Genomic DNA, 14,331 nt, shown 5'->3' on the forward strand with positions numbered 1-14,331 from the left:
CTTCACCAGACTGCCATGACCTTTCAAATACGATGCACAGCAGCTTGGCAAGTTCATCCACCAGTTCCCTCAGAAGCTGCAGATGGATCCCTTGGACTTGTGCAGCTTCAGATTCTTTCGATGGTCTAGAACCTGATCTTCACTTACAGCACTTACAGATCCACCTTCTCCAAGTTTTACTGTTGCTTTCTGCAGTTTGGGCTCTGTGCCTAGAGCACTTGCCAGTGAGGCCTGAAGCAAAGAAGTCATTGAGCACCTCAGCTCTCTCTGTATTCCTCATGAGCAGGCCTCTAGTTGCCTTCCAGAGAGGGCCCACATCCTCGCTTACCTTCTTTTTAATCACTGATATACCTGTTCCCCTTTCTGTCCCCAGCTAGATTTAGTTCTGCCTGAGTTTTAGCTTTCCTAACCTGATCTTTGAGGTTCCCATACTGCTTGGAAGAGGAAGTTATCATCAGCACATTCCAGAAACCTCTTTGATTTCTGGTGCAATGCTGTGTTGTCCCTCCCACAGATATCAGGGTGGTTGAAGTCCCATATGAGGACCAAGTTTTCTGAATGTGAATCTCCTCCTATCTATTTACAGAGGACCTCATCCTCAGTGTCCTTCTTGTAGTGAGGAGCCCAAAACTGAACACAGTACTTGAGATGCGGCTTCACCAGAGCTGAGTACAGAGGGATGATCACCTCTCTGCTCCTGCTGGCCACACTGTTTCTTATACAGGCCAGGATGCCCTTGGCCTTCTTGGCCACCTGGGCACACTGTGGGCTCATGTTGAGCCGAGCATCGACCAACAGCCCCAGGTCCCTTTCCTCTTCACAGTCATCCAGCCATTCTGTCCCAAGCCTGTAACACTGCATGTACCCCCAGCAGAGAACAACTACATCCCCCAGAGGATTGCTTGCTGCTCTGTCACCCTTTCTGTTCAGAGCAAAAGATAAAAGCCATTCGTAAATCACTTGACCTCCCCTTTCCTTTTTGATCCCAGCTCTGACCTCGGCTTTAGAATAAGGACTTCAGTTTTCAGACACACTTTCTAATTTTATTTTTTTTATTGGTTTTAATTCTAATCATGATAGTAATTATGATACATTGTACTGTAGTGTGTTATCTTGCAATTTGGTATCATCTTTGGTCAATTAATTAAACAAATTAAAACGAATTAAAGAAATTAAAATTAATTAAACCAATTAGAACTAATTTGTTGCCACTGGTTTGGTTTTTGGCCCATCTCTCTACTTGTTTTCCCTTTTTTTCCCTTTTCCCTTCCCTGGGTCCTGGATCTGCAGGTCCCCCCACCCCGCTAGGCGTGGAACCGGGCCGAACCAGGCCAGAAACTGTTGACAAATGCTGCTACTCAGATAACTCAGCAGCGCTTGGCTTAGGTGCAATGTGTTGGATTTAAATGAATTCTACTTCCAGGTTGTCTTCACTTCAATCTCTATAGCTTCCCAAGCCAGGGATGGAATTGCCTGCAAGGTATTAGTTGGTATTAGATCATCAACAATTAAATACTCTACTTTTTGGGGGATCCTGGATTCATTTTCTGTGTCCTCATCGGAATCCCTCTTATATGAGCAGACAGGAGGATCCGGTGCCTTCCCCTTCCCCTTTACTTCTCTCAGCCGAGTCCCAGTCTCCTTTGGAAGACTCCCTGCTTGTTTTTTAGACATCTCTCTGAATTTGCAATGTCCAGGGAGCTGTGGTTTTGTTGCTGAGGCAGAAGCTGTCTGGATGCTTCTGGGGACTCTTGAGATAGTTGTTGGGGCAGAAGCAGTATGGATGCTTCTGGGGAGTTTGGAGTTAGTTGTTGGGGCAGAAGCAGTAGGGATGCTTCTGGGGACTCCGGACTTTGTTGTTGAAACAGAAGCAGTATGGATGCTTCTGGGGACTCCGGACTTTGTTGTTGGGGCAGAAGCAGTAGGGATGCTTCTGGGGACTCTTGAGTTAGTTGTTGGGGCAGAAGCAGTAGGGATGCTTCTGGGGACTCCGGAGTTTTTTGTTGGTGAGGCAGAAGCAGTAGGGATGCTTCTGGGGACTCCGGACTTTGTTGTTGAAACAGAAGCAGTCTGGATGCTTCTGGGGACTCCAGACTTTGTTGTTGGGGCAGAAGCAGTAGGGATGCTTCTGGGTACTCCGGACTTTGTTGTTGAAACCGAAGCAGTAGGGGTGCTTCTGGGGACTCCGGAGTTTTTTGTTGGTGAGGCAGAAGCAGTCTGGATGCTTCTGGTGACTCCAGAGTTTGTTGTTGATGCAGAAGCAGTACGGATGCTTCTGGGGACTCCGGACTTTGTTGTTAAATCAGAAGCAGTCTGGATGCTTCTGGGGACTCTGGAGTTACTGGTTGAGGCAGAAACTGAAGGGATGCTTCTAGGGAGTTTGGAGCCTTCCCTGCCCAACTCAGGTTTGGGTGACTTCTCAGGCAGCTTCATTGCACGCCCTGTGCTCCATGAGTCTCTTTGAAGGCCATGCTCCATCAAAGCCACATTCCTTCTGCGTTGTCCAGACAGATTATGGCATGAAGGAGAGGGGCCAGCTGGTTTATGAAGCTTTGTGGGTCTGATTTTCGAACCCACACTGTAATCCACAGAACCCGGCCGGAACTCGTCCCTGGCCATCTGTAGTCTGTGGATCGATTTCTTCAAATTGGAAATCTCCCGAAGAAGCTCATCCTGGAAGGGAACAGAGGGTTTATGCTTGGTCTTGTCTTAGAGAGTGCTTCCCACCCTAAGTACTGTTGCTTTACGCAGAAGAGGGAGAGCACACTGCTTCAGCCTTGCAATGAGGGCAGAAGAGAACGGCTGCCACAGTGCTCTGTTTGTAAGCAAGCGACTTTCCAGGCTGCCTTCACACCAGCACGCTGTGCTAGCTCAGCTCTGAGCTGAGCTGTCCTTTCCTTGCCTCAATGCCTAGACCACCAGCCCGTCCCTCACCTTTTCTGCTTTCCCCATCTCCCTCAGATCCATCAAGTAAAGCCCGTGCCCTCAGTGCCATGCTGCTGACACGTGCCTACCAATACTGGGCTTTGCCTACCTCTTCTCGCCTCTTTGCTTGCTTTTTCTCCAGCTTCAGCCTGGTCAGGTACTGCCTGTACTCGTTGAACTCCTTCAGAGTGCAGACAACCTACAGAAGAGACAATGACAGATGGCTGTAGTGTCAGGCCCCTGCCTGGCGGACTGGAAAGCCCTCCTGAGGAGACCCGTGTTGGTCAGCCCAACAGCCAAACTTACGTCGCCATCCTCGGTGACCAAGCCCCGTTTCTTCAGGTTCCGCAGGTTGTTTTTGCGGTTGTGGAACTCCCGCAGATGCGGGTCATGCAGGCTGTTGTACTCTGTGCACAGATTGCGACTGTACGGATCTCTCAGGTCAAACTGAGGAGAAGGCTGGTGGAGCTGGAAGAGATGTGTTGTAGAGTGTGAATGGGGAAGGAGAGAGCAGCAAAGAGACAGAGACACTTCCAAGCTGCTCACACCCACAGGCTGGCCTCTTGCCTCTTTCCCAAACAGTCATGTCTGGGTTTTCCTAAGTCCTCCAAGAGGGAGAGCAGAGGGTTGCGCCCTCCTCCAGGAACGGCCTGGTCTCCACATTTCTAGCTGTGCCAGATGAGTGCCTGGCCCCAGCATCCCAACACATGGCCAGCAGCTGCCTGCTTGCCTGGTGCCAGATAAGGTGAGGGAACTGCTGCTGATAAGCTCATCCGGTGTGAAAATCCCAGTTTTCAGACCCTCTCCTGACTGGTGGGCACTGCTATTGACCAGCCCTTGGTGGTCTCCCTGCTGTGGAGCCAGAAGCATCCCCTCATTCCCGTATGCAGTTGGGGCAAAGGGCCATAGGTCCCACAGTAGAGCCGGTGGCCACAAGGCCTCCTTGGCATGGCGGCAACCCCAGGAAACAAGAGCCCTTTTTGACGCTTCCCTCCTCCTCTCACCTTTTCCCCCAGCTTTCTCCTGGCGAAGAGGAGCTTGGTGCCGGGCTGCACAGGGATTTTAACCCCGAGTGGAAGGTCCAGCAGCCAGCTACATCCTGCTCCAACTTCCTGTCCTCCGGGTCAGAGCTAGAAAGACAAAGACATGCTTGGACACTCAGACACTCCATTCCCCTCTCCAGCCCACCTCCGCTCCCTTTGGCAGCTCCCTCCCCACTTCTGTACCCGATGCTGGGATGTGCAGAGAGGTGCGATTCCCTGCAAGCCTTCTCCAGCACCAGCATGAGGAGAAGTGTCCCTCAGCCTCTGGAGAGCATCTACAGCCCCAGAGCAGCCCTGCATACCCCAGGCTGCTGCACTCAGCCCTCTCTTGATGTAGCAGCGCTCACCTTTCCGCTCTTCCCCGCTCTGCTCAGAAATTCATCTGGATTTCGGAATCCAGCACTGCCACAGCGCTCCATGGCTCCTGGTAGGAACTCTCTGAGAGCTGCAACCTTCCGCTACCACCTCTCGCTCCAGCAGCAGCGAACTGAGGCCACCCCAGCCGGAGTTCCAGCCTGCAGCTTTATGTCACGCTCACCCACTGTTGCATCACAATGACGTGCAATGACACGCGGCAAGCCTGCAGCTGCATGGAGGCCCTTCTGGGTGCACTCGTGGTAAGCTGCTCCAGCTGGCCCTGCTTTGAGCCAAAAAGGCTTGCTGAGTCCTGAGGCCTGCTGTAGGCTTCCTTGGTTTCTATCACAGGTGATGCTGCACGTGGAACAAATACCTTCTCGGGTTGTCCCAGAGCTTGTTTTATAAGTAAATGACACTGAAACAATGTGGGAGAGCTGGCCTGTTTTTCTGTCCTAGAATCTTAGAATGGTTTGTGTTGGAAGGGACCCTTAAGATCACCCCGTTCCAACCTGCTATAGACAGGGACACCTCGCTGTAGACCAGGTTGCTCACAACGCATCCAGCCTGGCCTCGAGTGCTTCCAGGGAGAGGAGGGATGCTGAGAAGGTGGAAATAGTGAACGCCTTTTTTGCTTCTGTCTTTAGTGAAAGGGCTCTCCCTCGGGAATCCCAGGCCCTGGAGGTTAATGAGAGAGTGTGGGGAATGGGAGATTTCCCTTTAGTCAGGGAAGAGGTGGTCCGTGAGTGCCTAGGAAATATTAAGGTCCATAAATCCTTGGGACCTGATGGGGTGCATCCACAGGTGCTGAGAGAGCTTCTGGAGGTCGTTGCTGAGCCGCTCTCTGTAATCTATCAGAGGTCTTGGAGAACTGGGGAGGTGCCTGAAGTCTGGAGGACGGCCAGTGTCACTCCTGTCTTCAAAAAGGGCAAGAAGGAAGACCCGGGTAATTATAGGCCAATCAGCCTCATCTCTGTCCCAGGGAAGGTGATGGAACAGCTTGTGCTGGATGCCATCTCCAGACAACTGGGAGAAAAGGAGGTTATCAGGAGTACTCAGCATGGGTTTACCAAGGGGAGGTTGTTCTCGACCAACCCGGTGGCCTTTTATGAAGATGTCACTAGCTGGGTGGACGGGGGGAGAGCGGTAGATGTAGTCTACCTTGATTTCTGTAAGGCTTTTGATACTGTCCCCCATGACGTTGTTATAACAAAGCTGAGGAAGTATGGGATAGATGAGCGGAAGGTGAAGTGGGTCGAGAATTGGCTGACTGGCCGAGTGCAGAGGGTTGTCGTTGGTGGTGCGGAATCTGGCTGGAGGCCTGTAACTAGCGGCGTCCCTCAGGGGTCTGTGCTGGGTCCGGTCTTGTTCAACATCTTCATCAGCGACCTTGATGAGGGGATAGTGACCACCCTCAGCAAGTTTGTGATGACACAAAGTTGGGAGGACTGGCTTACACGCCTGAAGGCTGTGCTGCCATTCAGAGGGACCTGGACAGGGTGGAGAGCTGGGCAGTAAGAAACCGGATGAGGTTTAACAAAAGCAAGTGTAGAGTCTTGCACCTAGGGAGAAATAATTGCATGCACCGGTACAGGCTGGGGGAAGAGCTGCTGGACAGGAGCTCTGCTGAGTGGGACCTGGGCGTCCTGGTGGACGACAGATTGACCATGAGCCAGCAGTGTGCCCTTGTAGCCAAAAAGGCCAATGGCATCCTGGGGTGTATTAAAAAGAGCGTGGCCAGCAGGTCGAGGGAGGTGATCCTCCCGCTCTGCTCTGCCCCGGTGAGGCCTCCTCTGGAATCCTGTGTCCAGTTCTGGGCTCCCCAGTACAAAAAAGACAGGGATCTCTTGGAAAGAGTCCAGCGGAGGGCCACAAAGATGGTGAAGGGCCTGGAGCATTTCCCCTATGATGAGAGACTAAGCGAACTGGGTCTGTTTAGCCTTGAGAAAAGAAGGCTGAGTGGGGATTTGATCCAGGTTTATAAATACCTGAGGTGTGGGTGCCATAGTGGCGAGGCTGGTCTCTTTTCAGTAATGCGTGGGACAGGACTAGGGGTAATAGGATGAAACTTCAGCATAGGATGTTCCGCAGGAATGTGCTCAAGAACTTCTTTACGGTGAGGGTGACGTAGCACTGGAACAGGCTGCCCAGGGAGGTGGTGGAGTCTCCTTCTGTGGAGATATTCAAGATCCGACTGGACGCCGAGCTGTGCGACGTGGTGTAGGGAGCCTGCTTTGGCAGGAGGGTTGGACTCGATGATCTCTAGAGGTCCCTTCCAACCCCTGCAATTCTGTGATTCTGTGAGGCATCCACAGCCTCACTGGGAAACCTGTTCCAGTGTTTCACCACCCTCACAGTAAAGTTCTTCCTGGTATGTATTCTAAATCTCCCCTCTTCCAGTTTAAAACCATTTTCCTTCATCCTGTCACTACATGCATTTATAAAATGTCCCTCCCCAGCTTTCCTATGGACTCCCTTCAGATACTGGGATGTTGCTATAAGGTCCCCCTGGAGCCTTCTCTTCTCCAGGCTGAAGAGCCCCAGCTCTCTCAGCCTGTCCTTCTAGAGGAGGTGCTCCAGCCCTCTGATCATCTCCATTTCCCTCATCTGGACCTGCTCCAACAGCTCAGTGTCCTTGTGTTGGGGTCCCCAGAACTGGACACAGTACTCCATGTGGGGTCTTACAAGAGCAGCGCGGAGGGGCAGAATCACCTCCTCGACCCGCTGGTCACGCTTCTCTTGATGAAACCTGGGATATACTTGGCCTTTCAGGCTACAAGCGTACACTGCCACCTCGTGCTGAATCATCTGAGACCCCCAAATCCTTCTCCTCGGTGCTGCTCTCAAGCCATTCTCCACCCAACCTTTATCTGTGCTTGAGATTTCCCCAACTCAGGGCACTTGTCCTTGTTGAACTTCATGAAGTTGACATGGGCCACCAAGTTTGTCACGTCTGACTTGCCCATGGTGAAACCATTTTGATTACCACCAATCACCTTGTCTTTATTTTTCCGTGTGGTGCAGTAGGGCCTTCAGTTGGATCTACCCCGCGATCTTACCAAGCACAGAGGTGAGACTGACTGGCCTGTAGTTCCCTGGATCTTCTTTTTTCCCGTTCTGGAATAGGGGGGTTATGTTTCCCCTTTTCTGATCAGTGGGAACTTCACCAGACTGCCATGACCTTTCAAATACGATGCACAGCAGCTTGGCAAGTTCATCCACCAGTTCCCTCAGAAGCTGCGGATGGATCCCTTGGACTTGTGCAGCTTCAGATTCTTTCGATGGTCTAGAACCTCATCTTCACTTACAGCACTTACAGATCCACCTTCTCCAAGTTTTACTGTTGCTTTCTGCAGTTTGGGCTCTGTGCCTAGAGCACTTGCCAGTGAGGCCTGAAGCAAAGAAGTCATTGAGCACCTCAGCTCTCTCTGTATTCCTCATGAGCAGGCCTCTAGTTGCCTTCCAGAGAGGGCCCACATCCTCGCTTACCTTCTTTTTAATCACTGATATACCTGTTCCCCTTTCTGTCCCCAGCTAGATTTAGTTCTGCCTGAGTTTTAGCTTTCCTAACCTGATCTTTGAGGTTCCCATACTGCTTGGAAGAGGAAGTTATCATAAGCACATTCCAGAAACCTCTTTGATTTCTGGTGCGATGCTGTGTTGTCCCTCCCACAGATATCAGGGTGGTTGAAGTCCCATATGAGGACCAAGTTTTCTGAATGTGAATCTCCTCCTATCTATTTACAGAGGACCTCATCCTCAGTGTCCTTCTTGTAGTGAGGAGCCCAAAACTGAACACAGTACTTGAGATGCGGCTTCACCAGAGCTGAGTACAGAGGGATGATCACCTCTCTGCTCCTGCTGGCCACACTGTTTCTTATACAGGCCAGGATGCCCTTGGCCTTCTTGGCCACCTGGGCACACTGTGGGCTCATGTTGAGCCGAGCATCGACCAACAGCCCCAGGTCCCTTTCCTCTTCACAGTCATCCAGCCATTCTGTCCCAAGCCTGTAACACTGCATGTACCCCCAGCAGAGAACAACTACATCCCCCAGAGGATTGCTTGCTGCTCTGTCACCCTTTCTGTTCAGAGCAAAAGATAAAAGCCATTCGTAAATCACTTGACCTCCCCTTTCCTTTTTGATCCCAGCTCTGACCTCGGCTTTAGAATAAGGACTTCAGTTTTCAGACACACTTTCTAATTTTATTTTTTTTATTGGTTTTAATTCTAATCATGATAGTAATTATGATACATTGTACTGTAGTGTGTTATCTTGCAATTTGGTATCATCTTTGGTCAATTAATTAAACAAATTAAAACGAATTAAAGAAATTAAAATTAATTAAACCAATTAGAACTAATTTGTTGCCACTGGTTTGGTTTTTGGCCCATCTCTCTACTTGTTTTCCCTTTTTTTCCCTTTTCCCTTCCCTGGGTCCTGGATCTGCAGGTCCCCCCACCCCGCTAGGCGTGGAACCGGGCCGAACCAGGCCAGAAACTGTTGACAAATGCTGCTACTCAGATAACTCAGCAGCACTTGGCTTAGGTGCAATGTGTTGGATTTAAATGAATTCTACTTCCAGGTTGTCTTCACTTCAATCTCTATAGCTTCCCAAGCCAGGGATGGAATTGCCTGCAAGGTATTAGTTGGTATTAGATCATCAACAATTAAATACTCTACTTTTTGGGGGATCCTGGATTCATTTTCTGTGTCCTCATCGGAATCCCTCTTATATGAGCAGACAGGAGGATCCGGTGCCTTCCCCTTCCCCTTTACTTCTCTCAGCCGAGTCCCAGTCTCCTTTGGAAGACTCCCTGCTTGTTTTTTAGACATCTCTCTGAATTTGCAATGTCCAGGGAGCTGTGGTTTTGTTGCTGAGGCAGAAGCTGTCTGGATGCTTCTGGGGACTCTTGAGATAGTTGTTGGGGCAGAAGCAGTATGGATGCTTCTGGGGAGTTTGGAGTTAGTTGTTGGGGCAGAAGCAGTAGGGATGCTTCTGGGGACTCCGGACTTTGTTGTTGAAACAGAAGCAGTCTGGATGCTTCTGGGGACTCCGGACTTTGTTGTTGAAACAGAAGCAGTCTGGATGCTTCTGGGGACTCCAGACTTTGTTGTTGAAACCGAAGCAGTAGGGGTGCTTCTGGGGACTCCGGAGTTTTTTGTTGGTGAGGCAGAAGCAGTCTGGATGCTTCTGGTGACTCCAGAGTTTGTTGTTGATGCAGAAGCAGTACGGATGCTTCTGGGGACTCCGGACTTTGTTGTTAAATCAGAAGCAGTCTGGATGCTTCTGGGGACTCTGGAGTTACTGGTTGAGGCAGAAACTGAAGGGATGCTTCTAGGGAGTTTGGAGCCTTCCCTGCCCAACTCAGGTTTGGGTGACTTCTCAGGCAGCTTCATTGCACGCCCTGTGCTCCATGAGTCTCTTTGAAGGCCATGCTCCATCAAAGCCACATTCCTTCTGCGTTGTCCAGACAGATTATGGCATGAAGGAGAGGGGCCAGCTGGTTTATGAAGCTTTGTGGGTCTGATTTTCGAACCCACACTGTAATCCACAGAACCCGGCCGGAACTCGTCCCTGGCCATCTGTAGTCTGTGGATCGATTTCTTCAAATTGGAAATCTCCCGAAGAAGCTCATCCTGGAAGGGAACAGAGGGTTTATGCTTGGTCTTGTCTTAGAGAGTGCTTCCCACCCTAAGTACTGTTGCTTTACGCAGAAGAGGGAGAGCACACTGCTTCAGCCTTGCAATGAGGGCAGAAGAGAACGGCTGCCACAGTGCTCTGTTTGTAAGCAAGCGACTTTCCAGGCTGCCTTCACACCAGCACGCTGTGCTAGCTCAGCTCTGAGCTGAGCTGTCCTTTCCTTGCCTCAATGCCTAGACCACCAGCCCGTCCCTCACCTTTTCTGCTTTCCCCATCTCCCTCAGATCCATCAAGTAAAGCCCGTGCCCTCAGTGCCATGCTGCTGACACGTGCCTACCAATACTGGGCTTTGCCTACCTCTTCTCGCCTCTTTGCTTGCTTTTTCTCCAGCTTCAGCCTGGTCAGGTACTGCCTGTACTCGTTGAACTCCTTCAGAGTGCAGACAACCTACAGAAGAGACAATGACAGATGGCTGTAGTGTCAGGCCCCTGCCTGGCGGACTGGAAAGCCCTCCTGAGGAGACCCGTGTTGGTCAGCCCAACAGCCAAACTTACGTCGCCATCCTCGGTGACCAAGCCCCGTTTCTTCAGGTTCCGCAGGTTGTTTTTGCGGTTGTGGAACTCCCGCAGATGCGGGTCATGCAGGCTGTTGTACTCTGTGCACAGATTGCGACTGTACGGATCTCTCAGGTCAAACTGAGGAGAAGGCTGGTGGAGCTGGAAGAGATGTGTTGTAGAGTGTGAATGGGGAAGGAGAGAGCAGCAAAGAGACAGAGACACTTCCAAGCTGCTCACACCCACAGGCTGGCCTCTTGCCTCTTTCCCAAACAGTCATGTCTGGGTTTTCCTAAGTCCTCCAAGAGGGAGAGCAGAGGGTTGCGCCCTCCTCCAGGAACGGCCTGGTCTCCACATTTCTAGCTGTGCCAGATGAGTGCCTGGCCCCAGCATCCCAACACATGGCCAGCAGCTGCCTGCTTGCCTGGTGCCAGATAAGGTGAGGGAACTGCTGCTGATAAGCTCATCCGGTGTGAAAATCCCAGTTTTCAGACCCTCTCCTGACTGGTGGGCACTGCTATTGACCAGCCCTTGGTTGTCTCCCTGCTGTGGAGCCAGAAGCATCCCCTCATTCCCGTATGCAGTTGGGGCAAAGGGCCATAGGTCCCACAGTAGAGCCGGTGGCCACAAGGCCTCCTTGGCATGGCGGCAACCCCAGGAAACAAGAGCCCTTTTTGACGCTTCCCTCCTCCTCTCACCTTTTCCCCCAGCTTTCTCCTGGCGAAGAGGAGCTTGGTGCCGGGCTGCACAGGGATTTTAACCCCGAGTGGAAGGTCCAGCAGCCAGCTACATCCTGCTCCAACTTCCTGTCCTCCGGGTCGGAGCTAGAAAGACAAAGACATGCTTGGACACTCAGACACTCCATTCCCCTCTCCAGCCCACCTCCGCTCCCTTTGGCAGCTCCCTCCCCACTTCTGTACCCGATGCTGGGATGTGCAGAGAGGTGCGATTCCCTGCAAGCCTTCTCCAGCACCAGCATGAGGAGAAGTGTCCCTCAGCCTCTGGAGAGCATCTACAGCCCCAGAGCAGCCCTGCATACCCCAGGCTGCTGCACTCAGCCCTCTCTTGATGTAGCAGCGCTCACCTTTCCGCTCTTCCCCGCTCTGCTCAGAAATTCATCTGGATTTCGGAATCCAGCACTGCCACAGCGCTCCATGGCTCCTGGTAGGAACTCTCTGAGAGCTGCAACCTTCCGCTACCACCTCTCGCTCCAGCAGCAGCGAACTGAGGCCACCCCAGCCGGAGTTCCAGCCTGCAGCTTTATGTCACGCTCACCCACTGTTGCATCACAATGACGTGCAATGACACGCGGCAAGCCTGCAGCTGCATGGAGGCCCTTCTGGGTGCACTCGTGGTAAGCTGCTCCAGCTGGCCCTGCTTTGAGCCAAAAAGGCTTGCTGAGTCCTGAGGCCTGCTGTAGGCTTCCTTGGTTTCTATCACAGGTGATGCTGCACGTGGAACAAATACCTTCTCGGGTTGTCCCAGAGCTTGTTTTATAAGTAAATGACACTGAAACAATGTGGGAGAGCTGGCCTGTTTTTCTGTCCTAGAATCTTAGAATGGTTTGTGTTGGAAGGGACCCTTAAGATCACCCCGTTCCAACCTGCTATAGACAGGGACACCTCGCTGTAGACCAGGTTGCTCACAACGCATCCAGCCTGGCCTCGAGTGCTTCCAGGGAGAGGAGGGATGCTGAGAAGGTGGAAATAGTGAACGCCTTTTTTGCTTCTGTCTTTAGTGAAAGGGCTTTCCCTCGGGAATCCCAGGCCCTGGAGGTTAATGAGAGAGTGTGGGGAATGGGAGATTTCCCTTTAGTCAGGGAAGAGGTGGTCCGTGAGTGCCTAGGAAATATTAAGGTCCATAAATCCTTGGGACCTGATGGGGTGCATCCACAGGTGCTGAGAGAGCTTCTGGAGGTCGTTGCTGAGCCGCTCTCTGTAATCTATCAGAGGTTTTGGAGAACTGGGGAGGTGCCTGAAGTCTGGAGGACGGCCAGTGTCACTCCTGTCTTCAAAAAGGGCAAGAAGGAAGACCCGGGTAATTATAGGCCAATCAGCCTCATCTCTGTCCCAGGGAAGGTGATGGAACAGCTTGTGCTGGATGCCATCTCCAGACAACTGGGAGAAAAGGAGGTTATCAGGAGTACTCAGCATGGGTTCACCAAGGGGAGGTTGTTCTCGACCAACCCGGTGGCCTTTTATGAAGATGTCACTAGCTGGGTGGACGGGGGGAGAGCGGTAGATGTAGTCTACCTTGATTTCTGTAAGGCTTTTGATACTGTCCCCCATGACGTTGTTATAACAAAGCTGAGGAAGTATGGGATAGATGAGCGGAAGGTGAAGTGGGTCGAGAATTGGCTGACTGGCCGAGTGCAGAGGGTTGTCGTTGGTGGTGCGGAATCTGGCTGGAGGCCTGTAACTAGCGGCGTCCCCCAGGGGTCTGTGCTGGGTCCGGTCTTGTTCAACATCTTCATCAGCGACCTTGATGAGGGGATAGTGACCACCCTCAGCAAGTTTGTGATGACACAAAGTTGGGAGGACTGGCTTACACGCCTGAAGGCTGTGCTGCCATTCAGAGGGACCTGGACAGGGTGGAGAGCTGGGCAGTAAGAAACCGGATGAGGTTTAACAAAAGCAAGTGTAGAGTCTTGCACCTAGGGAGAAATAATTGCATGCACCGGTACAGGCTGGGGGAAGAGCTGCTGGACAGGAGCTCTGCTGAGTGGGACCTGGGCGTCCTGGTGGACGACAGATTGACCATGAGCCAGCAGTGTGCCCTTGTAGCCAAAAAGGCCAATGGCATCCTGGGGTGTATTAAAAAGAGCGTGGCCAGCAGGTCGAGGGAGGTGATCCTCCCGCTCTGCTCTGCCCCGGTGAGGCCTCCTCTGGAATCCTGTGTCCAGTTCTGGGCTCCCCAGTACAAAAAAGACAGGGATCTCTTGGAAAGAGTCCAGCGGAGGGCCACAAAGATGGTGAAGGGCCTGGAGCATTTCCCCTATGATGAGAGACTAAGCGAACTGGGTCTGTTTAGCCTTGAGAAAAGAAGGCTGAGTGGGGATTTGATCCAGGTTTATAAATACCTGAGGTGTGGGTGCCATAGTGGCGAGGCTGGTCTCTTTTCAGTAATGCGTGGGACAGGACTAGGGGTAATAGGATGAAACTTCAGCATAGGATGTTCCGCAGGAATGTGCTCAAGAACTTCTTTACGGTGAGGGTGACGTAGCACTGGAACAGGCTGCCCAGGGAGGTGGTGGAGTCTCCTTCTGTGGAGATATTCAAGATCCGACTGGACGCCGAGCTGTGCGACGTGGTGTAGGGAGCCTGCTTTGGCAGGAGGGTTGGACTCGATGATCTCTAGAGGTCCCTTCCAACCCCTGCAATTCTGTGATTCTGTGAGGCATCCACAGCCTCACTGGGAAACCTGTTCCAGTGTTTCACCACCCTCACAGTAAAGTTCTTCCTGGTATGTATTCTAAATCTCCCCTCTTCCAGTTTAAAACCATTTTCCTTCATCCTGTCACTACATGCATTTATAAAATGTCCCTCCCCAGCTTTCCTATGGACTCCCTTCAGATACTGGGATGTTGCTATAAGGTCCCCCTGGAGCCTTCTCTTCTCCAGGCTGAAGAGCCCCAGCTCTCTCAGCCTGTCCTTCTAGAGGAGGTGCTCCAGCCCTCTGATCATCTCCATTTCCCTCATCTGGACCTGCTCCAACAGCTCAGTGTCCTTGTGTTGGGGTCCCCAGAACTGGACACAGTACTCCATGTGGGGTCTTACAAGAGCAGCGCGGAGGGGCAGAATCACCTCCTCGAC

General features: G+C 51.9%; 2 protein-coding genes across 2 annotated transcripts; both read right to left on the reverse strand.

Annotated features, from left to right (window-relative positions):
- Positions 1-596: 596 nt before the first annotated feature.
- Positions 597-4,554, reverse strand: LOC146757681 (uncharacterized). Its single transcript, XM_085520597.1, has 3 exons — positions 3,930-4,554; positions 3,232-3,393; positions 597-3,124 (listed from the first exon to the last, which is right to left on the reverse strand). The coding sequence occupies exon 3, from the start codon at positions 2,617-2,619 to the stop codon at positions 1,414-1,416; it is 1,206 nt and encodes a 401-aa protein (XP_085376723.1). The 5' UTR covers positions 2,620-3,124; positions 3,232-3,393; positions 3,930-4,554; the 3' UTR covers positions 597-1,413.
- Positions 4,555-8,507: 3,953 nt separating this feature from the next.
- Positions 8,508-11,842, reverse strand: LOC146757682 (uncharacterized). Its single transcript, XM_085520598.1, has 5 exons — positions 11,604-11,842; positions 11,218-11,343; positions 10,520-10,681; positions 10,323-10,412; positions 8,508-9,961 (listed from the first exon to the last, which is right to left on the reverse strand). The coding sequence occupies exons 1-5, from the start codon at positions 11,673-11,675 to the stop codon at positions 8,897-8,899; spliced, it is 1,515 nt and encodes a 504-aa protein (XP_085376724.1). The 5' UTR covers positions 11,676-11,842; the 3' UTR covers positions 8,508-8,896.
- Between the last annotated feature and the right edge of the window lie 2,489 nt (positions 11,843-14,331).

This window comes from Coturnix japonica, chromosome 19 (genome assembly GCF_054131305.1).
Source record: "Coturnix japonica strain WE chromosome 19, WE-NBRP24, whole genome shotgun sequence".
In the NCBI taxonomy this organism is placed as follows: Eukaryota; Metazoa; Chordata; class Aves; order Galliformes; family Phasianidae; genus Coturnix; species Coturnix japonica.

What these genes read in the sequence shown, in the direction of transcription:
- LOC146757681 (XM_085520597.1), bottom strand. Translation starts at nt 2,619, where the DNA reads ATGGCCAGGGACGAGTTCCGGCCGGGTTCTGTGGATTACAGTGTGGGT.
- LOC146757682 (XM_085520598.1), bottom strand. Translation starts at nt 11,675, where the DNA reads ATGGAGCGCTGTGGCAGTGCTGGATTCCGAAATCCAGATGAATTTCTG. An exon ending in GAGCGGGGAAGAGCGGAAAG is followed by an intron (nt 11,344 to 11,603) that starts GTGAGCGCTGCT and finishes TTGTCTTTCTAG; the next exon opens with CTCCGACCCGGAGGACAGGA. An exon ending in GGAGAAAGCTGGGGGAAAAG is followed by an intron (nt 10,682 to 11,217) that starts GTGAGAGGAGGA and finishes CATCTCTTCCAG; the next exon opens with CTCCACCAGCCTTCTCCTCA.